This window comes from Saccoglossus kowalevskii, chromosome 16 (assembly GCF_978046115.1).
Source record: "Saccoglossus kowalevskii chromosome 16, keSacKowa6.1, whole genome shotgun sequence".
Taxonomy (NCBI): domain Eukaryota; kingdom Metazoa; phylum Hemichordata; class Enteropneusta; family Harrimaniidae; genus Saccoglossus; species Saccoglossus kowalevskii.
The window spans coordinates 13,413,581-13,436,111 of record NC_140656.1 but is presented as its reverse complement, the minus strand read 5'-3'; the positions used below and the strand labels follow the sequence as shown (position 1 = coordinate 13,436,111).

Below are 22,531 nucleotides of genomic sequence, written 5' to 3'. Positions count from 1 at the left end.
TCAATGCTACAAAATCTCACTACTTTTACTGATTGAGAAATTTAAAAAAAAAAATTTGTTTGTACTGAAATTAAAGCAATTTACAGTATTTATCATCGTCAATAATTGAACATTTCTGGAGAATTACATTAGTATGACGCAGCATTCTGATTGGTTAATAACAAACTCGCATGTAACCAGTAAGGTCAGGAGACGTTTTTCAGATCAAATCATGCACAGAAAAACAACATGGCAGAAATTGCTTTGTAGCGAAATTTCTTGTACAATTGAAAACACTGCAGAACAAAGATAATGATGAAGATCTCGTCTTCGACTGTTTCTCCACGGACATTAATAATTTTTACACCATAAATGAAATGGTATGTAAATATATTGTAAAACAATCTGCATATTTCAAATTTCTTCGTGAAAAACAATGATGACGTAACACCTGTACTATTGTTATTTGAATAATCTTTCGAGGGAGTAATGTGTTCCTAATTTCACACGTTGAGGCCCTGAGCTCATGTATGGTATGGTATCTGTACTTTTGGGACAGTACGGTACGAGGAATATAAACCATTATAGCATGTTTGCCCTATTATGAATGCATCTCAGGTGCATATAAACTAGTACGGTGGATCATTAAAATATGAATTATTTAACAATAGACAACTATGTCATGTATCTAGTTTATGAAGCGAATTCGTTACATGTATTTACTAACACTTCAATGTACAAGCTACAATACCTGTGAAATCTAACGACTGGACATTGGCCAGGTCTGGTACGCCCCATGCATCACTACGAGCTGCTAAAACAAACTTGTGAGCCTTCAGGACATGACCCTCTAATTTAACTGTAAGATCACTAAGGCAAGAAAAATACATGGGAGGAAATGAGTTGGTTTTCTGGTAACAAAGTGAGCGAGTTTTAATTAATATTCCAGTTAACCCCTTCACCACCAATATTGATCTTGTCACTGCTTTGTCAGCTCTTGTAATCTTTCACAAGAGAGGAAGACCAACATTTGAAATCATTTATCAAATTCTGTAAGCTGCATATTTGTTAATACTTAAAATGAATTCAGAGAAATTAAATAAACTTTCCAGTGAAAATAACAAAAATAAATTCCAAGAGGAAAGCATTAAAAGTAGTATACAGTACTGTATTAATTAATATATATGAACACTATGCATGGAGGGGGGGAGAATTGAGCAATAATTGGAAGGGGATAATATTTAATTATTTTCCTGTGGAAAACCTTCACCAAATTATGCATGTCGACCTGTTTAAATTTTAACTTGGTGCAGATGAACAAAGTATTTTATCCACAAGAGTACTACCGTATGTGACCCATATTGAATTAGTGCATTTCAACATCCACCATCCTAAATAGAACAACAAAACTGCTTGTGACAAACCTGTACAGTTCTCTATCAAAGAGATCAGCTACAGTTTTCAACAGTCTGGAGACAAAGCTGTCTTCTTCTAGGTTACCACTGGCTGCCGCGGATACGCTATATTTCTGTTCCACCTGAGCAAGTTTGTTTTGTAGTTTGACATACTCTTGCCGCAGTAGGTCAAGATGACGCTGCAATTTTTCAATTTCAGCAGCTGCAAAAGAAAAAGAGAGTTTTTGTCATAACATGTAGATACTTATATTAATTATGCACTTATAACGTAGTGCCTCAGGATAAATCGATAAATATTCATGTTTATAAATATTCATAAATGTAGATTCAATTCAAAAGAGAAGTTGTAATTCTTTAGCCCTTTATCCACAAAGTATATATCCAATCAAGTGAGAAGATTCAACTTTATAATTAGAAGCAAATTCAGAAATGCATTTGAATACTCTAAAGGAGTTAATTAATCACTGGGTTTAATTTTGCTCATTTTGCTGACTGGAAAATGCGCTAAATGAAAACCCAGTGAATATGTAAAATTTAGCATAGAACACATTATCTAAATGATAAAACTGTGAATTTAAAACCCACTGAATATACCTGAAATAGTAAATCAGCGAAATTTAAACCCAGTGAAAATTAGTCATTTTACAGTACTTTAGCCTCTAGTTACCACACATTAGTCCTGCACTAGTCACATCGAATTATCAGTGGTTGTGATTGGTTAGATGGTTTTCAAGTCTTTTAGAGTCTAAAAATGAGTTCTAGAAATGTATTTAAACCTAACCCACAGCTACAAGTACACTGCATTTTAGAAAGTGATAAGTACTTTTTTCAATATAAAATATTATAAAATTGTTTATAAATTTCAAAAGATGATTGAAGCTTAATTAGCTAACCAATCATGAGACTTTAAGAATGAATATGACCCATTGTGATAATTTTCTTGCTACCTACAAAATGAATATGTATATAGTGAAGTACATTCAACTTCAATCTAGACAATTGGATTGGCTAGGCAGGTGCCTCCCTCCACGTATTTACCAATCAGAAAGTAGAACAGCCAAGATCACTCTGCACATGCTCATAACATGAGTCCCGATGACTGTTGCTTGGGTTTATAAATAGATAAATTTATTAATGATTTATAAAACACATGCCTTTTTTAATTCAGTGTACTTGTAATATCAAAAATATAAATCTGACCATAGAATCTATGTTTCAAAGTATTTTGAATATATTTCTGAATTCATAGGATCTATGTCGACAATGATTGAAGAAAAGACTCAGACTCACAGTTAATAGGCATTACCAGAGTAACTTTGGCTAATGGGGACTGATCTGATTTGAATAAACAATTAGTGTATTCGTTCAATACTTAGTTACAAAATGAATTGTTTTGCTGGTAGAATCGCTAATGAACTGTTGGGTGTTAATTTTCTTGATTGAAACAATGAATCCCTAACAGACACAGTATTAAATAATTTATTGCATTCTACTGAAAATGGAATCTCCAATCTGACCTAGGTTTACCCATGTTCCGTTATTTAATGGGATTTAATACGACATTCGTAACCATACTCCATTTTGAGGAAGTACCGGTAGTCATATATGATTGTGCTTTAAAATGTAAAGATATTTTGTAATTAATTTGTAACCTTATTAACCACATGGGATCTACATATTTTAATTCATTTAATAAAGTTGCACAATGAATTTATTACAGATATATACTTTATTACAGTAATTTAATTTCATTTTGTACTACATACGTAGCACTTTGTTCATGGTTAATTATTAATGATGTAAGGTCATGAATATGTTTATTTCTTCTAAACTTTTTTCATGCTCCACATGTGAGCAACATGTTCAGTAACTCTCACTAATCATATTTTTTTATTTAATTTAGTTATATGAATTTCGAGTTATTATGTCGTTTCTGATGAAAATAAATAACAACACATAGCATATTAATAATTAATCATGCAGTGTAAATATACGATACTGTTGGACAGTATCCACCCACCTATGCTAGTCTAAGTAGATCCTTCATGAGTATTTTTAATTACTCACTCCCTCACTGAATATGTCTCATTTTCGAATATGGCAATAATTTATCGTCTATATATTGATAATTTTTATGGTTTGGTTACCTCAAACATGTCACATTTATTTAATCGTGCGACCAAAGATTTATGCAAATTGGACCATTATTAACGCAGTAGGTAATAATCACGCGCGATTGATGAAGCTGAACCCGGTGTGTACGTTGACGGCGTACACCGATGCGTGCACGAGTCGCACCTCCGACCCATTGACGCTGCAGGTGACGACACAACGATCTCCGACCGAGTTGAAATCCTGCCTGAGTGCCTGGGGCCCAACCCACTCGGACGGTGGAAGTGAAGTGTTACGACAGAAATGCATCGATTCGTACGTCGGTATAGGTTTAGAAACATAGCCATGAGAAATAGCTTCTAAAGATATAAAGGAAACGCGACCTTTCTCAATAGATCGTACGATATACATGAAAAGACGAACATCCACAATGACACACTCACCTTCCGCCATTTTGTTTCCGTGAATAGAATACAACCGAACTCGGCCAGATTTCAACTCGGCCAAGAAAAAATGTACAACTCGGCCAGTTGTGAATGTCGAGGTGTAAACTGGTCATTGTAATTGTAATACAGTGCTCGCTGTAGCATCACTGAGATCGACACCCTTTGACAAACCATTAACATATATGCTGGCCGAGTACGGTCACTGGCCGAGTAGAAATCTGGCCGAGTTCGGTTGTATTCTATTCCGCGAGATCGCGGGAATACTTGGACGTGATGTCAGGGGGTTTTCCATAATGGCGGAAGTTTTGAGTGATGATGATTTAACTGTCGTGGAGGACGTGAGGTGTGGTAAAAGGATCAGAGACACGGTAATTTTTTACGTCGTATTTTACTGCATATTTATAATGTGACATCATTACTGTTTAATTCCCGGCTTAAAACAACTTCAAATGTACTAGTACTCGCAATAACCGGACGCGGACTTTGACGTTTATTCTACAGATACAATGTTATTATATGTATTATGGTGGTACGTTTATGTTGCGGGGGCGTTCTGGCGATGCCTCGTCGAATGATGATGGCTTTTGTTGTTAGACACCTCTAAACAAAGACCTCCCTATCGTGGACACACAGTTTAAGTCTATAGTTCAATGCCGTTTCAGTGCGGAGGCGATCTGACCATGGAGAGCTCCATGATCTGACATAATGTAGCTCAAAATGATCGGCAACAAACACGATTTATTCCGGCCATTTTTACACCCATCCTGTGAAAGTCATACTCATCCGAGTTTCAACATTTTGCGACTAAATTTAGGACCAAAGCGTCTACTGGTTATACGTTTCTATTTCGACCATTCCACCAGACTTTTTCCAGAAATGCCTGACCATTGAGGGCGCTTGTCTTATATCATTTTGTCTGATAATGGGTGGTGGTAATCTAGCGTCAATGGCTTGTATGAACATGCAACACCAATAAAATACTATGAGATTATTACCACCAAACCACAAAGTATGCATGATTGTATCAGCCATCGTGTAACAAACGTTTGCGTTTAGTGACAGGAATTTACATTGTATTTCTATCATATGCTAACAGCACTCCTCCGTCCAGTGTCCTCACCAGATTCTGTTTTTGTTGGGCCATAAAGACCCATCGTTTAAAAAAAGCAGGGCCATAAATTATAAAATGAGGCCGAGGTAGGTTGGTTTAGGGAAATGTCCACCTACCTGTCAAAGGATGAACATTTCCATGGTGATCAATGATTAAATAAAATTGGGTCAAGGTGAAATTGCAGCCTTTATTGAGTTAACAATAATAAATAGTCATACAGTCATCACACATTAGCTTAACACATGTTTATTCCATTATTATTAGTTTTTAAATTATTACTTCCCCGTGTCATAGCAGTATTATTTTTTTGAAAATACACACCAACTAGAGTACATCAAATTTTCTTCATTCCTGTATTTCAGCCATGGATGAGTTGTTAACCAAATTCACTGAAATCGTCCATGTTCCTTGACTTTATTATTAGTGACACTCTTCACAGTCGCAACTACGCTACCAGACTTAATACCATTTGCATTTTGCGTGTCTGTACCGAATCAGGGTTCTGGCAAACGGCTTGCTCATGGCGACCATTTCATGAGGCGTGAAATGGGTTGCGTATATTGCTAGACATTGCTCAATTAAGGGACCCCTCTAGGGATTTATTTACTACGTTGAAAGCGCCATCATGCGGTCAAAATGGGAAAGCCGTTTGGATGCAATTTTTTTTTCTGCACCAAATGTGGCCTGATTCAATCGAAATTTTGCGCTAAATTTTAAAATAATGTACTAATGATGCAAGGGCGCAGCCTGGTGAGAACACTGTCCGTCTGTAGTGAATAAGTGAATGACGTGAACATGACGCACAATTTCAAAATATGGAACATATCCGTAACACTTTCGTGCAGTTTAATGCAGTTTTTCGGACAGGTGTCAGATGTATAACATGTGGTTATTACGAGGATACCGAAAAGTATGCACGAATACAGTACAGCAGGAGTATCGCCCGACACGCAGCAGAGGTCAGTGCTACCATGTACTGTCTTTTTCCGTGTCCTCATAATAACCTTATTATTATACCTCTTTTCCTTTCAAGGATACATCATGGGAATGCCGAAATGCAAAATGCAAAAAGTTTAGAACAGATTGAGCGAACTTCTTTGTATGTGGTCCGGTCAAACTCTGGGGCTTCCATGTTTGTTTTTATTATTAGAGGAAGCTTACGCGCATAATCGTTCTGTATTTGGAATTCACATTTTCAATATGATAGGATGAAAAAAAACCATGCAATACCGCAAAATTACGGCACGCCGTAACTTATACCATTGCGGTGACATATGTATAATAATAATTGTTATTCATATTGCCTTTCTAACAACAACAGAATGTTAATAGTTTTATTTCTAAAATATTGACAATTTTTAGATGAGTGATGGTTCAGACAGTGATGTGCCAGTCAAGAAAAAAAGAGCAGCAACCAGGAGGAGGGCCAGACCAGTAGCAATCACCTCCAAATCAGTTTGTAGCATATACAAAGTTAGTGATGATTTGTTGCGTTTCAAACCTCCCGATAAATTGAAGATAACAGAATTGGGAGATTCAGGTAAAAACTTTTTATTTCTTTTTGTTTTTTCAGCTTTGCTCTCATTGAAAATCGAGTCTAATTTATTGGCTGCCTGGCTAGCTGGAAAGTTGTGTGTGTCCGCCATCTTTTCAACTTCAAATTTTTAGCCATCAGTTTTTACGAACATGTGAATGTTTCTTTCATGCACCGTGGGAATATCATCATATTTCTTTCTTGGGGATATTCAAGTTGATTTATGGTGAACAAAATATCATATTACTTTCTTCAAAACATCAGCATGCACCTAGTATTGTGGAGTACGTTTTGTGATGATAGTATTGATACATGTCATTTGTTATCACAATCTGTTGTAAACTAGTAATTATTTATTTTGAGGTGTAAATGTCACATATAGGCAATAATACAAACATGAATTTTGTTTTCAAAAACGTCTGCCATCTTGGAAATTCTGTCTAATCAATCATTCCATATTTGGAATTTGCATTTCCTAATATGGTAGGTTACTGATATCCTGTGATATATTTGACATGCTGTAATTTACATGGTGAACTGTACATGTATAATGATGATGTATAAAAAACAAAGAGATGGTCACAAGTAATGTTTCTGTTCATACTTGTGTGTGGTATCCTTGTAATAATCATTACCTCCACAGATAGCTGAAATAAATCAGGGTTTAATATTGCCGGCTATATAGGCAACCAAATCAAGACTGTGGAGTGGACGCGACCAAAAAGCTGTTTAGTCAAAACCCAAGCAGTTAGCCAATTCGCTAGTGAGTTTGCAAATTGGCTGCCCCTATACTTCTGAGACTTGCTGTAAAAATCAATAAAAATTATTGAACAATAACATTTTCATATGGACAGCCATTTTCTAAGAGTCGTTGTCCCATTGTGAACAAGGAGGTATTTTATTTTTTAATTTAGACCCCCGAATGAATGGAAAAAATTGCAACAGCAAACAATGTGTTGACACATTTTAATAAAATATAGCATCTAAAAAGTGTCTTATATGCAGTAGTGATAGATTAAAATGTTGGCAAAGAGGCATGATATTTACCCCTGTCGTAGGGATGGTGTGTTTTGAAACTAAATCATTTCATGAATTTTATTTGGATATTCTCAATATTGTTCAGTCATTGCGTTTGCCAGAGGGACCACACTGCAGAGGCATGCTTTAAAATACTTCTGATGTACACTATTTACAGAGATTTACAGAGGTTCAGAGAAAATAATGCAGTCCTGCTGAACTAAACCTACCTTAAAAATTTCTATACATAAGTTTTTCAAACTTTGTTATCACTGTTAGATGATGAAGACTATAACTTGATTTTATCAAGAAATCCAAAAGAAAAAAAAAGGAAGAAAAAAAAGAAAGACATGAGCATTGTTCTGTCATCCAATGAAAACTCTGAGAACGAACTGGAGTGTATCGGTGTTACGTAAGTCATTCACTTATTCGATTCAATCTGTTTTTTGCTGTCTGGTTGTAATAATAATAATAATAAAATTGTAATTTCTTTTAAGTTATTTTGAAAATTTAAAGCTTATTTGGTAAATCCAATGCATTGTTGACATAGCGAGTCATCATCTTCTTCAATAAAATTCATGAAATCTTCTCTAGAAATTTCCAACTGAATGTGTTTGGTCTTGAGACTTTTCAAATATTTTTTGCATAATAAGTTATTTTCTGTTCAGTATGAGATATTGTGTGAAAGGTGTGGCGTTATGCTACAAATATCAAATGATTTAATTTTGAACTTTTTTTTTTAGCACTATGACAAAATTCAGAGGAGAATATGGTGTTGAGATATCTTTACTTCATCGAAATTAACTATCATCAAATGTGTATGGTTCATTATTAAGCATGGAAATCAATGTTTTTGTTCCCCTTTTGACGCTAGGACCCTTGTTGGTCCTGTTTTCAGTTTGATCTCATGTATAATGTTAGTTCTTGCTGTGAACTCAAAATGGTCATTTGTTCTATGTTTTATTGCCTGCTCATGTTTTTGTTTTTTACAGAACAGAAAAGGAAAAACGTTTGAATGACGTCTCTACAGACTCTCCATCTCCACCACCGTCCCCACCGTTGTATGCTCAGTTCATGGAACAGCCGGTCCGAAATAAAAAAGACATGAAAGTTATCAAGTTAGTATTGTCTTTGTTTGCTCTCACTGAGTACTGTAAAGTACTTAATTATCGCTTGGATTTTATTTTCACTGAAGGAATGATTCAGTGAAAATAAAATCCAGCAAATATACCTTTTTTCCTATATTTTACATTCACCTTGTCAAATATTAGTGAAAATACAAAACATCCAAAAAGTCTTTTCAGCGAAAATTAATTCCAGCTAAAATAGTCTTTTACAGTAGTTTACAACCTAACATACCACTGTGTGTGTTTTGTAGAGTCCACTAATTTTCATAGTTTTACTGCAGTTGCTAATGCGTGCTACAATGAAAAAAAAAAGCATCCAGAATTGTCAGACGATGGGTAGATGCTTACTGAGTGAATTAGTGCTACCCCAGTACATTACTGTGTTTGCTTCTACTGCATGAAGATTCAATGTGAACTAGTGAACTAGTCATCAACTAGTTAATGCTTATTCCTTTACGCGTCATTGACGCAACAGCAAAATCATGCATTGATCTTGAAAAGCATCTTACTATAGGTATGAAATTTGTTATTTGGTAAAATGAAATTCACATTTCTAAATTTGAAACTAAATAAGTGTAAAAACAAAGAAAAGACAGGCACTAACAGTTCAGTTTGTGTCTTCAGAAGCTTCCAACAGTCACTTACAATCTTTTCTTGAAAACCTCTCTCTTCTGCAGTCACCAAATTGACCAAACTTGCTTTTGGTTGACCTCCATGCACTAGCAACAGATGTAAAATTTCATGTGTTAATGCTTGCACAGAATATATCCCACAATGCAGTAGGATTGTCTTTGCTACGGTTGAAGTAGTCTGTTTAAGATAGTCACAGCTAATACAATTTTAGGACAAAATATTTCTGAAACTTTGCTAAATTATTCTTTGTGATTTGCTGTTTTAGCTTCTGAAGAAAAAACTTTGAGTATTAGAACTAGTATTTAAGGTAGAGATGCAGTTTATTTGTGAATTTCAATCAAAAATAGTTTTTTTCGTTTTTTATATAGATTTTTATCTAAAGAACATTCTGTGAAAATTTGACCAATGAATTCTTATTGGAACACCGTTAAAATTGCTGTTTATTTTCTGGTTAAAAATAAAAAACACTCACACGTGGCAATGTTTATGTCCAATTGCCTAATTTGCATGAGTAACCAAATAACCGGACCTTTGATTGACAATATGCAAATCGAGATTGTACGGGTCATAGTTCATTCAATTCACGCGCATGTGCAATTATTCTCAAATCAGTTCTCGCTCGCTAGCAAAACAAACATTATATTTCCTCAGCGTTTTTTCCTAATTTTTATCATTACATTATGCGTGGTGTGAAAAGAAAGAGAGGTAGAAAGAAGATTCAGATGATTTCTATGTCGGAAGAGGCAAAAGCTACACTGAAGGCATCAGCCCACCGAACGAAAAACAAAATCGATGTGAGCGTCCAAAAATGACTTTCCCTGAAGGCATGAATCCGAGTTTCTGATTGACTGAGAGATTTTATTTTTAAATAATTGTTCTCAAAAAATAAACTGAGCATGTGAAGAATAATTTAACATTGTTTACAGTGATAACAGCTCATTGTCGAAACGAAGCTTACCCATTCACGCTAGTCACAATAAACATCATACTCTTGAATAGGCGTCAATGACTACGGTAAAACTCTATATAAACTCTATTATTGAAATGTCCGAAAATGACGCCAAAATACACCTTAAAAGTCCTATTTTATTTTGTTCTAAATCCCATCCCGAATTTACGGCAGAATCTGGTCCCTCAAATAGGCGTCAATGACTACGGTAAAACTTAGACTCTATTTTAGGCATCAGGACAATCTGATTAAAATCTGATGTAGTGTACGGGCTTTAATTATTTTGGCCATAAACTTATTTTAATTTTATTTTTTATTATATTTGTTATTAATGCCTTTTTATTTTATTATTTTACTTTGATTTTGAGATTTTTTTTTAATTCCGCCCTACCTACATCTGATCCGACGCCTATGTAAGTCCCGTTCAAATCTCGCGTAAGTAACAGCCAATCACAGCCCCCCTTTTATACAGGCTGTCAGTTGCTTACTTTTCACTGTATACGGCAAGCTTTCTGTAAATTATATTTTGCCCACTTGAATAAATCATTAATAGAAAATTTCTAGTACATTTTTATTTACAGAAGAAATTTTACAATTTTTGTCATTACATTGAATATTTTTTTCACTTCCAACAAATGTGTACACTTCCAGATACATCTTCGCCAGCCAAGGTTCGTTCATTCAGTCAGTCATTGCTTCAATTTTACATCAAACACTGAGCATAATTATCTAGAATGGAAGCAAAAAAATGAGTAAATCGTAATGATTAGAACACTGTTAACAGCTATAGTAAACAATTCAAACTGATTTTAAATTGTATAACGGTCACCGGCCCACGGAATCGACGCAGAAAATTGGAGCAAAAAATATTTCTTGATCAATTGCGATGTGTTCCAAATAAAAACTATTTTATTCCAGTCCAAATCAGCTCAATTACTTTAATAAAGAGTTATTGTATAATGTACAAAATGTTGATACAATTTGATGAATATTTACAGCTACGGCTTCAATGCCGTAGACGATTTTGGCCCGATCGTCAACAAAACATCACCTGTCTCCAGGGCAAGCGACTGGAAAAAGACACCGGTGTTCTGTTGAACCGGTGGAAACAAAATCGTCACTCCCAGAATAACTACGCAAAATAACGATCTAAACTCGAACCATTCGAGCCACAATATTAACATAAAAATGACTTTCGTTGCATTTGACAATGATAAACTTACCGAAAAGCCGTGTTATTCTCGGTCGCTAATTATAACGTCGGTATAATCCGCCATTTTATTTGAGTGTGTTTGCCACCTGACTCTTCCCAGTGACGTCATCATGTGCGCTATAGAAGGAGGTCTGTGATTCGTTGACTAAAATCGCCGATAGTGGGTCTCGTTGAAATCTCGTTACATAGGCATCGGATCAGATGTATGTAGGGCGGAATTAAAAAAAACCACGAAATCAAAATCAAAGTAAAATGATAAAAAAATAAAAAGGCATTAATAACAAAAGTAATAAAAAATAAAATTAAAATAAGTTTATAGCCAAAATAATTAAAGCCCGTACACTACATCAGATTTTAATCACATTGGGCATCAGGAATGATTGAAATGTCCGAAAATGACGCCAAAATACACCTTAAAAGTCCCATTTTAAGGCAGAATCTGGTCCCTCAAATAAGGGACACGTGAGCTTTGATTCTAACCGGATATATTGCACTGGGTCGGGGAGATACAAACTTTTGTGTATCTTTTGTCCAATGGGTACCTGTACTTCGATCATTCGCAAGTTTTGCTAGGTGGTGCGAGACAGCTTTGTTTGCAACCGGACGAACTCCGTTTAATTCAATGAAACAACTGACAATGCTAAAATAAATTGCAGAGGTACGCTAAAATTAATTGAAAACAACCAAATAATTTCAATGAAAAATAAATCACAGAGAGAGGTAACTTGATACATTACGGTAACAACTCTTTTGATGCGCTGACCGCTTCTCCGCGTCTGATGTTTTGTTTTCCTTGTCATAATACTTACTGATTGATGATTTTGTTTTGATTTTTGAGTTGTTTAGCGTACAACTCGGCCACGACCTTTGCTTTTTCCGTGAAAAATGGGGAAGTTTACATCAATTTAACGGACATTCCATTTTTTTTAAACTAACGAACACACTGTTTAGCACTCCTATTTTTTTCATTTGCCGATTTCTATTCAGAAAAATTTGACCGCTCGAAAATGCACCTTAATTTTACACTCTTAAAACATGTCAGATTTCCAACACTAATTATTTAAAACCGGTCGAAATTTTTAAACTTTTACGTTTTTACTTTTACTTTTCTTGCCGGCGACCGTCGCCGGTAGTACAACAACATGTTTTGTACGTACATCCGTGCACTGATTGTCTGCGACTGTCTTAGAAAATCCCTGAATAAGGCGTTGCCAAAATCGGAAAAAATAAAAAAATGCCTCCTTAAAAACGAACAGAATTCAAATATTTCTTTTAACAAATATGTTGCAGTGGGAAAAATGGGATTGGAAACGATGAACAAAACTTCTGTGCCTCGCGTTTCGATTCTAGGATTACGCGATTATTCATTATTGTGCGTTCGCTTCATGGAGTTGGTTCTGAATACTACATAAAAATCATCAAGGATAAATAATTTAATATCCCACTTTGTACTCTTCACGGTAAACCATAGGCTCTGAAATACTCGTAGATTTGTTATTGAAAATACACCGAAGAGAAGCCATGATGTTTTGATCGTGATAAAAGGTCACCTTCCTAGGACCGCCCCCTGTTTAATAATTCATGAGATGACGTCATATTTACTGGGCATTGCCACGTGTTTTTACCGACCCCATCAAAACACTGGTATGAAAGACGTGTTTCTGATTTATATATTCAAGAGCAGTTGTTCTGGTCCAACGATTTTACATAAAATGTCTATGTCTATATGTTAACTTTCAATTTCAATAGTCTAGAAAGTATGACAAAGTATGACAAAGCAGTAATTCTCGGTTTAACGCGCAAATATGCAAATTAGCCTTTTTCTCGTCTTCTATTTTGGGTGAATTCTTGGGTTTTAAATTAAAATAGCTGATAGACGCTTTGACCATTTGCCTCGACATTTTCACACATTATTGACAAGGTGTTCCCCCTTCAAAATGCGTCCAGACAGTTTATTACGGCGAGTGGAACAAAAATAACAAGTCCACAATTAACATGGATATATAAATTATGCAAAAATAGAAAAAAGTGAACTTTGAGGTCATGCTGTGCGACTTTGAATGCCGTTAGAGAGATGAGTGGACGCATTTGAATTAGTAGTATACCAAGGTATCCAGTGATGTAATTTTACCCACAAACGGACTTGAAGTTTTTAAGCTAATTTTTTTTAAACCACTTTTGTCCAAAAAAGCATATTTTTGACCCAAAATCAAAAACGCATTCTGGATATTTAAAATAAAGACAAGTTTTACAAAGTTTGTATAATAAGCTTTCAGAAAATATATAACTTGTTGGATATATAATACCATCTTCATTGTCTAATTACTCAATTAAAAAGCAAGCCAAATAAACTGCATCTCTACCTTAAATAATTAACCTATATAAATTAACATTTGCTTATTTTTCAATCCAAAAAGGCTACCAAAGTCAAATTTAACAAAGTCATTGTGTACCCCTGATATTATCGGACTATTGTCATTTATTTGATGAAGCCTTTCACTCCGCTGCAAAACATTAAAAATTTCTTTTTTTCACTATTTTATTAGCTCCGCTGTCGACTTTGTCGAGCGGAGCTTATCATATGAGTGATTGTCCGTCGTCCGTCGTCCGTGTCAATGTTTTACTTTTTCGACTTCTTCTTGAAAACTACAAGCCTAAATGCTTTGATACTTGGTGTATATGTACCTTGGGTAGACCTCTCTTAGGTTTGTTCATTTCATGTTGATATCTTTAATTCTCTAATTTTGGTGAATATTTTTGTCATTTTTGGTAAAAACTATATTTTCGACTTCTTGTTAAAAACCGCAAGTGCAATTGCTTTGATATTACATCTATAGGTACTACATGTGGACCTCTCTCAGATTTGTTAATTTTGTAATGATATCTTTAATTCTTTAATTTTGGTGAATATTTTTGTCATTTTTGGTAAAAACTGATATTTTCGACTTCTTGTTAAAAACCGCAAGTCCAATTGCTTTGATACTACATATATAGGTACTACATGTGGACCTCTCTCAGATTTGTTCATTTCGTGATGATATCTTCAATTCTCTAATTTTGGTGAATATTTTTGTCATTTTTGGTAAAAACTGATATTTTCGACTTCTTGTTAAAAACCGCAAGTGCAATTGCTTTGATATTACATATATAGGTACTACATGTGGACCTCTCTCAGATTTGTTCATTTTGTAATGATATCTTTAATTCTCTAATTTTGGTGAATATTTTTGTCATTTTTGGTAAAAACTGATATTTTCGACTTCTTGTTAAAAACCGCAAGTGCAATTGCTTTGATATTACATATATAGGTACTACATGTGGACCTCTCTCAGATTTGTTTATTTCGTGATGATATCTTCAATTCTCTAATTTTGGTGAATATTTTTGTCATTTTTGGTAAAAAGTGATATTTTCGACTTCTTGTTGAAAACTGTAAGTCCGATTGCTTTGATATTACATATATAGGTACTACATGTGGACCTCTCTCAGATTTGTTCGTTTTGTGATGATATCTTCAATTCTCTAATTAATTTATTTTGGTGAATATTTTTGTAATTTTTGGTAAAAAGTGATATTTTCGACTTCTTGTTAAAAACTGTAAGTCCAATTGCTTTGATACTATTCATATTGTTCATTTTCTAATGATGTCTTCACTTCTTTAATTGAAATGTGCATTGCTAACAGCGGAGCTATCTCAGCCGATAGGCTGCTTGTTTAAGGTAGCGAGACTATTATTTGTGTTGAAAATTATGATTTTCACATTTATTTATTAATTGATGAAATGCACTATAAACTTTCATGTGATAAAGTCAACATAACATAGAATGTCATGTAAGTTGGTTAAAATGTAGATTTTCTAAAGGGAAGCAAGGCAGTCTCAGTAGTGTTTTCCAAAATCAACAACACAGGTTTAATCTGTGTGCCTATAAGTTTCAAAGATAAACTCAAGACAAAGCAATGTTAGGATGTGTTATCAGTAGCTATCTGACACACAATGAGTGTTTCCAAACATTTGAGTGGTTTGTCTCCGCCCCTGTTTGTTAAGATTAGTCATTTGCATATGAATGTGTCAGACACAAGGTCACACAGCCACTGAAAAAAAATCATTGACTTTGGTGTTTTCATATGTCGAATTTATCCAATTATAGCTATCCCATTCCTTTATTTTTTTGGTTTTTTTGGTATAGCCTTACACATTTGGATGTCCCTACACAAGTTAAAGACAGACCTTGATGTGAAAACAAATTGATTGCGCCGATAAACAAGCTTGAAAATCTTTGCTGTTACTTCATGAACGTTTTCTAGGAGTTTATTTTTTTCAAAATACAAAGTCTTTAACAAAAAATAACGTATACTTATTGTCGGCGGATTAACACCAAATTTTCACAGCTTTAAGGTGACAGTGAGAGGAACTTGAATGTGTCCAGACAAACTATTTCATCGATTATTTACCAACGAGTTGTGGTTTGAGTTGGGGGCAATGTGACTAAAACAGTAATTGAAATTCAGCACACTATTTTTTAAAATGCGTTGCTTGAATAAAACTGACCAGACACATTCAATTTACCAGACTATTGAACAACTAGGAAAAGTGAAAAAAATACTTCTTATCGCCAGCATAAATGCGTAATTATTTTTTTTACAGAAAAAGTAATTTTTCACCTTTGATTAAGTAACGCGTCATAGAATGCAGATACGGGCATGGCAAACACACCTTTGTAAAGCTTGAAGTCTGGCGATTCTAAAAATATTTACTTTCCTGGGTCTATTTGTAGTCATTTGGTCACAATTAAAAGATGAAAACAAGTATGCAAATAATAGTCCCGCTACCTTAATAGCCGCATAAATCCCGAACTCAAAGAGGGTGCCTTATAATTCCTAATAAATCTTAATACTAACAATTGTTATACATCTGTCACTGTAACGCCATAAGTTACAACGTGTCGTAATTTTGCAATATTTTACGGGGTATTTTCATGCTACCATATTAGGAAATGCGAATTCCAAATATGGAATGTTTACGTACGCAAGCGTCCTCTAATAATAAAAACAAACATCATCATGGCTGCCACAAAGAAGTTTGCTGATCCTGTTATAAACATTTTGGATTTCGGCATTCCCATGGTGTATCCTTGGAAGGAAAAGATGTATAATAATAAGGTTATTACGAGAATACCTCAAAGTACTGTATGCACGAAGACAGTACAGCTGGATGCGCGGCGTACTGTCTGACTGCATACTTTGAGGTATCCTTGTATTAATCTCGATTAATAATTGTGTATTTCTTCCTTCTAAAGTATTATTTTTGACTCCCATGTGCGAAGCACAAAATGGGAGTCTTTGCAGTTAGTGTGTCTGTATGTGTGTATGTGTGTATGTGTGTATGTGTGTGTGTATGTGTGTCCGACTGTTCCACTGCTATCTCAAGAACCATACATCGGTTTTTGATGAAACTTGGTGCATAGATGCTCTGGGCCAATGCGCAGATTTGATTAGGTTTTGGTAAAAATCCATGCTCGTTAATTACCTAATTTGCATGATAATTAGCTAATTTTTAGCTGTTCTATGACTGTTCCACTGATATCTAAAGAACCACTCATTGGATTTTGATGAAACTTGGTACATAGATGCTCTGAACATATGCGCAGATTTGATTAATTTTTGGTAAAAATCCGTGCATATTAATTACCTAATTTACATGATAATTAGCTATTTTTTAGTGGTTCCATGACTGTTCCACTGATATCTAAACAACCACTCATTGGATTTTGATGAAACTTGGTACATAGATGCTCTGAACTAATGCTAGGTTTTGATTAGTTTTTGGTAATAATCCGTGGATACTAATTACCTAATTTGCATAATGATTAGTCAATTTTCGGTTTTTCCACTGATATCTCAAGTACTAATCATCACATTTCAAATGAAACTTGGTACATAGATGTCATACGACACTGCACAGACCTGATAGTTTTTATGGTAATATCAGTACATATTAATTACCTAATTTGCATAATTAATTAATTTTCAGCATTTGATATAAGTAGTTAGCATTACATTTCAATGAAACTTGGTACTTACATACTCAAGGACTATGCAGAGATTGATTGTTTTCGATAAATATTTGTGCATATTAATCACCTAATTTGCATAATTAGTTAATTTTCAGCTTTTCCATGGGTATCTCAAGTACTAATCATCGCATTTCAATGAAACTTGGTACATAGATCCTTTAGGACTATGCAGAGACCTGATTAGTTTTAGGGTAAATAATTGTGCATATTAATTACCTAATTTGCATAATTAATTTTCAGCTTTTCTACTGATATCTAAAGTACTAATCATTTACATTTCAATGAATCTAGAATTATGCAGACCCAATTAGTTTCCGGTAAATATTTGTGCATATTAATCACCTAATTTGCATAATTAACCAACTTTCACACTGATATCTCAGGTACTATACATCACATATCAATGAATGTACATGGATGCTGTAGGACAATAGACAGACCTGAATAATTGTGGGTTACAATCTGTACATATTAATTACCTAATTTGCATAATTAACCAATTTTAAGCTTTCACACTGATATCTAAAGTACCGTAAAAACTCCAAAATTTCGACCGGTTTTAAATAATTGGCGTTAGAAATGTGACATGTTTTTAGAGTCGTGGCCGAGTTGTAACTCAAAATCTAAACAAAGTCATCAATCAGTGAGTATTATGACAAGCAAAACAAAACATCAAGATGCGCAGAAGAGGTCAGCACAAAACTAATAGGTCAAAAGACAAAGCTGTCTCGCACTACCTAGGAAAACTTGCGAATGTTCGAAGTACAGGTACCCATTGGACAAAAGATACATGGAAGTTTAGCAAACTATCTCCCCGACCCAGTGCAATGTATCCGGTTAGAATCAAAGCTCACGTGTCCCTTATTTGAGGGACCAAATTCTGCCGTAAATTCGCCCTTGGATTAAAAAATAAAATGGGATTTAAGAAAATAAAATGGGACTTTTAAGGTGTATTTTGGCGTCATTTTTCGGACATTTCAATCAATCCTGCCGGCTAAAATAGAGTCTAAGTTTTACCGTAGTCATTGACGTCTGTCTATTCAAGAGTACACGTGTATGATTTTTATCGTGACTAGCGTGAGCGGGTAAGCTTCCTTTCGAGAATGAGCTGTTATCACTGTGAACAATGTTAAATTATTCTTCAGATGACCAGTTTATTTTTTAAAAACAACTAATTTTTTTATTTAAAAAAAAATCATGCCGTTTTCGCATCAAAATCCAAGCCAAAATATCGTACTACAACATCAATCTCTTCGCATTGCGTTCAATAACATTAACATATTTAAATAAGCTATGGTAATTTGAACACGTTGGCATCATCCAGCTTTTTGATTGGTTAATTAGCGATTTGACCTATTTGACCTAAGAGAACATGGCGGATATCCTACAGCATCAAACGTTTATACGAGACCGGAATCATTCGCTTACGATGAAACTTAGTTGACTTTTATTTGTATTTCATAACCATTCAACAAATTTATTTTGTGTACATTATTATAATCACTACTGAGTACAGTAATAATCAACAATTCAGAAACGCAGCATGCCGAGATTTTTGTGTTCGTTTTTATTTGAAACTTCGTTTATTTAGAATATATTTTCGTTACCAATAAAATAAAAATTTCTCAGTCAATCAGAAACCCGGATTCATGCCTTCGAGGAAGGTCCCGTTTGAACGCTCACATCGTTTTTTTTTTTCGTTTGGGGGAAAACTAAAACTGGTCGCAATTTTCGAATAAGAATGAGTCGGCAATTTTTAGTGGAGTCGAAAATTTGGAGGTAAATAAAACACCAAAACCCGGCAAATAAATAGCCAATCGAATTTTTAGAGGGGTCGAAATTTTGGAGTTTTCACGGTACTAATTATTCCATTTCAATGAAACTTAGTACAAAGATGCTCTAGGACAATGTACAAACCTAATTAGTTTGGGGTAAAAATCTGTTCATATTAATTCCCTAATAAGCATAATAATTCATAATTTTTTGGTTCTAATCACATTTCAATTAAACTTGGAGACATAGATTTTCTGTTACATTGCGCAGACCTCATTAGTTTTACACTCAAATCTGGTCATATTAATTTTCTGATTTGCATAATTAGTTTTCAGCTAAGTAATTTCGAATTATATTTAATGTGTCTCCAATACTCTCAGCACATGGGAGTTCTTTCTAAGCTTTCTTTGATTTTCCTTTTTCAGAAATGTCAATGCAGCATTAAATTCCATGCACGAATACAGCCACTCATTTCAAAGTCCATTTTCAGGAGCTGATGATAGCTTTACACTTGCATCACCCACCATTGAAGAAAAAACCATCAAGGTGAAAGTCAAGTGTAAATGTGGGCTCCAGAGGTATGACCTCAAAATGGTAAGATATTTATTCTAAATTTGTATATCATGAGGCTTCTATAGATTTCCCTGAGATGCAAAGACTGCTATTTGTAATAGTTGGTGTGTAGATAAATATAGTGAGAGATGCATTTGTTTTAAGAGTCTGTGTACATGGCTGACTGACCATCAGTTTTATGATTTGATTCTTCATTGCCAACTGGCTTTCACTTTGTATGGCTAACTTGTGATCAGTTATGTGAATTTTTGATTATAGTGCATATGCTTGACTGGTGGTCAGTTTCTCCATAATACTCATTTCATACTATATATGTTGTATTTGTTAGTTGGTTATCTTATTTCACTTTATTTCACTGATTGAGAATAAAAACCAGTGACTAGTTCACTGGAATGTACTGTTTATTTCACAAACCAGTGAATTTAAAATGTAATGAACATCACTACAAAATCAAATTCAGGTAAAATTGAATGCGCAGGGTATATTAATCCTATAGCAGGACAATTTATGGTCTAGCTATTCTGCAAAAATCTGTACTGAAATACATCTTAGTCTTGTGAAATCTTGTGTTTTTTTAGTCTTTAAACAATGTTTTTATTTTCTAAGGTTTTTATTGTACTCTCAGCTCAAAGTAAGGTGTTTTTTTTCATTTTTTTTTTCAATCGTTCTCGTTTTCTCCTCAGACTGATTCGTTTGGAATTGTGATAAAGACTTTAGCGGACTTATTTCACGTACCCATTGAAAGAATTGCTCTGACGCTGCGGAATGATTCTATAATTGCCACGGATACACCAAGATCAGTTAATTTGCATATTGCTGATTTTATCGGTAGGTCCACTTTAATACTGTAGCTGTAAATGTCATTCAGTGATATAATTTTTTTTTTTTGCTTCTATCGGAATACGTTAATTATGCAGCATGGAAGGCATGAATGAACATTTAACTTTTTTGTCGATAGCCGCCATGATGATAGAATATTCACTGTGTAGCAACAGTCAATACAAACTTTTTGCTTATGCTGTGTGTGGTGCACTATCACGATGCATGAGAAAATAAATCTTTTTTTTTTCTCATTGTTGAACAGAAAATAACAATCCATTGTTTGTATTATTTGTTCAGAATGTGTCGTTCTAGAACCAGGGTCAGTGACTCAAAACAGTCCATTGAGTCAGAAAGAGAACTGCATTGATATAAAAATACAAAGCAAAGGCGCTAAAACCAAGAAAACAGTTAGTATTAAGAAGGTAAGGACTGAATTACAAATCACTGGTATCGTAGTTGGTGTTGCAAAGCACCTGTAATTGGCAGGTCCAAATGCGAATCCTGCCTGGGGCAAAAAAAGAGACACTAACACCAATCCTACGCTGGGTGAGGGTTCCACAGACTCAATCGGGTGGCTGAAGCTGTTGGCTGAGATTAATTCACTAAAAGATGCAAATTTTGGGGAACCTTATTGGTAGGCTAGATCTGGTTGATGCCAAATGAGCACATTAATTTGTCATTTGATACAGCAAGTGAAAACAATTTTATTTGTGTCTACGTTGACATTTGCAGTTCATAACCAGCTTCTTTTTCAGTCACATGCAATACATGTCACGTCGTACAACGTAAACAAGTGAACATGTTTGAATGTGGCGCCAATAATCGGATCATGTTCAATGTTGTTGCTGATGTAGTATGTAGTGCAAATGGTAGTAGGTTGCTGATGTATGTAGTGCAAATATGTTTCAAACAAATACAAATTATGTTTTTCGATAAATTCTACTTCCAATGCTAGATATATAATAAAGAGGGTTAATATAAAAGCACTGGTAATGCATTTCTTTGGATACAGTTTTTCTCTATTTTTCTTTCTCAGACCTCTCCTCTACAAAAGTTGATGGATGACTATGCCAAGTTGATAGATACACCAAGAAATAATATTACATTCTACTTTGATGGGGACAAGATTACACCCAATCAAACGCCGGCTGACATAGATATAGAGTCTGATGATGTCATCGATGCTGTGATTACACGATGAATGTCGCGTGTGTCTTAAACTGTAAATATTAATATTTCGGTGTTGAATGTCTATTTTCTCTAATTTTGCTGGAATCGCTCAAAATTTAAAAATAATTTTTTTCCTTGCATTGGGTGAGTTGCAGATTTTTATGATGTAACTGGAGTTTCGGTTATACCATCATTGTGGATGGAACCTGAAAATGTGTTTAAAACCCCAAATAATATTTTAATAATTAACTACTGCCATGATTCTTGCGTTTTGGAGATTTGAAGAACAGATGAACAAGATAAAATGCAAAATCCATATGCAAATTAGCTGTGATCTATTTTGCCCAGATGGACGTTTATTTTAGACATGTTTGACTTTCTTTCATGCCAACTATAAATTGTTGCTGACAGACAACAGTGCTGCGAAAAAATAAGCAACTAATAAAACTAAAAAAATAAGTGCATCAGCTTAAAAATTTGGTGTGACAAAAAAAAAATGATGCGCCCTCTATAAATTTTATTTGAACTCTAGAGGGCTCACTATGATAACATCCATGTCCATCTTGGGTCTATTTTTAAGTAC

At 34.5% G+C, this 22,531-nt stretch overlaps 2 protein-coding genes across 2 annotated transcripts in view; one reads left to right on the top strand and one right to left on the bottom strand.

Moving 5' to 3' along the window:
- Positions 1-3,959, bottom strand: part of LOC100372945 (ankyrin repeat and FYVE domain-containing protein 1-like) — a 28,160-nt gene extending 24,201 nt beyond the window's left edge. Inside the window, exons 1-3 of the mRNA XM_085490877.1 lie at positions 3,950-3,959; positions 1,404-1,596; positions 731-849 (exon numbers count right to left, since the gene is read on the bottom strand). Coding sequence (XP_085347003.1) covers positions 731-849; positions 1,404-1,596; positions 3,950-3,959 — 322 coding nt within the window. The remainder of the gene's footprint in view (positions 1-730; positions 850-1,403; positions 1,597-3,949) is intronic.
- A 198-nt stretch (positions 3,960-4,157) lies between these two features.
- On the top strand, positions 4,158-22,382 carry LOC102801148 (NFATC2-interacting protein-like). The gene is made up of 8 exons (XM_006824269.3): positions 4,158-4,320; positions 6,426-6,603; positions 7,894-8,026; positions 8,607-8,732; positions 19,809-19,977; positions 20,640-20,784; positions 21,076-21,200; positions 21,815-22,382. The coding sequence occupies exons 1-8, from the start codon at positions 4,246-4,248 to the stop codon at positions 21,977-21,979; spliced, it is 1,116 nt and encodes a 371-aa protein (XP_006824332.3). The 5' UTR covers positions 4,158-4,245; the 3' UTR covers positions 21,980-22,382.
- The last annotated feature ends 149 nt before the right edge of the window (positions 22,383-22,531 follow it).

Bases quoted from the DNA above. Each gene is read 5' to 3' on its own strand.
- LOC102801148 (XM_006824269.3), top strand. From the start codon at position 4,246: ATGGCGGAAGTTTTGAGTGATGATGATTTAACTGTCGTGGAGGACGTG. The intron at 8,733-19,808 runs GTTAGTATTGTC...TTCCTTTTTCAG, and splicing joins AAAGACATGAAAGTTATCAA to AAATGTCAATGCAGCATTAA. The intron at 20,785-21,075 runs GTAGGTCCACTT...TTATTTGTTCAG, and splicing joins GCATATTGCTGATTTTATCG to AATGTGTCGTTCTAGAACCA.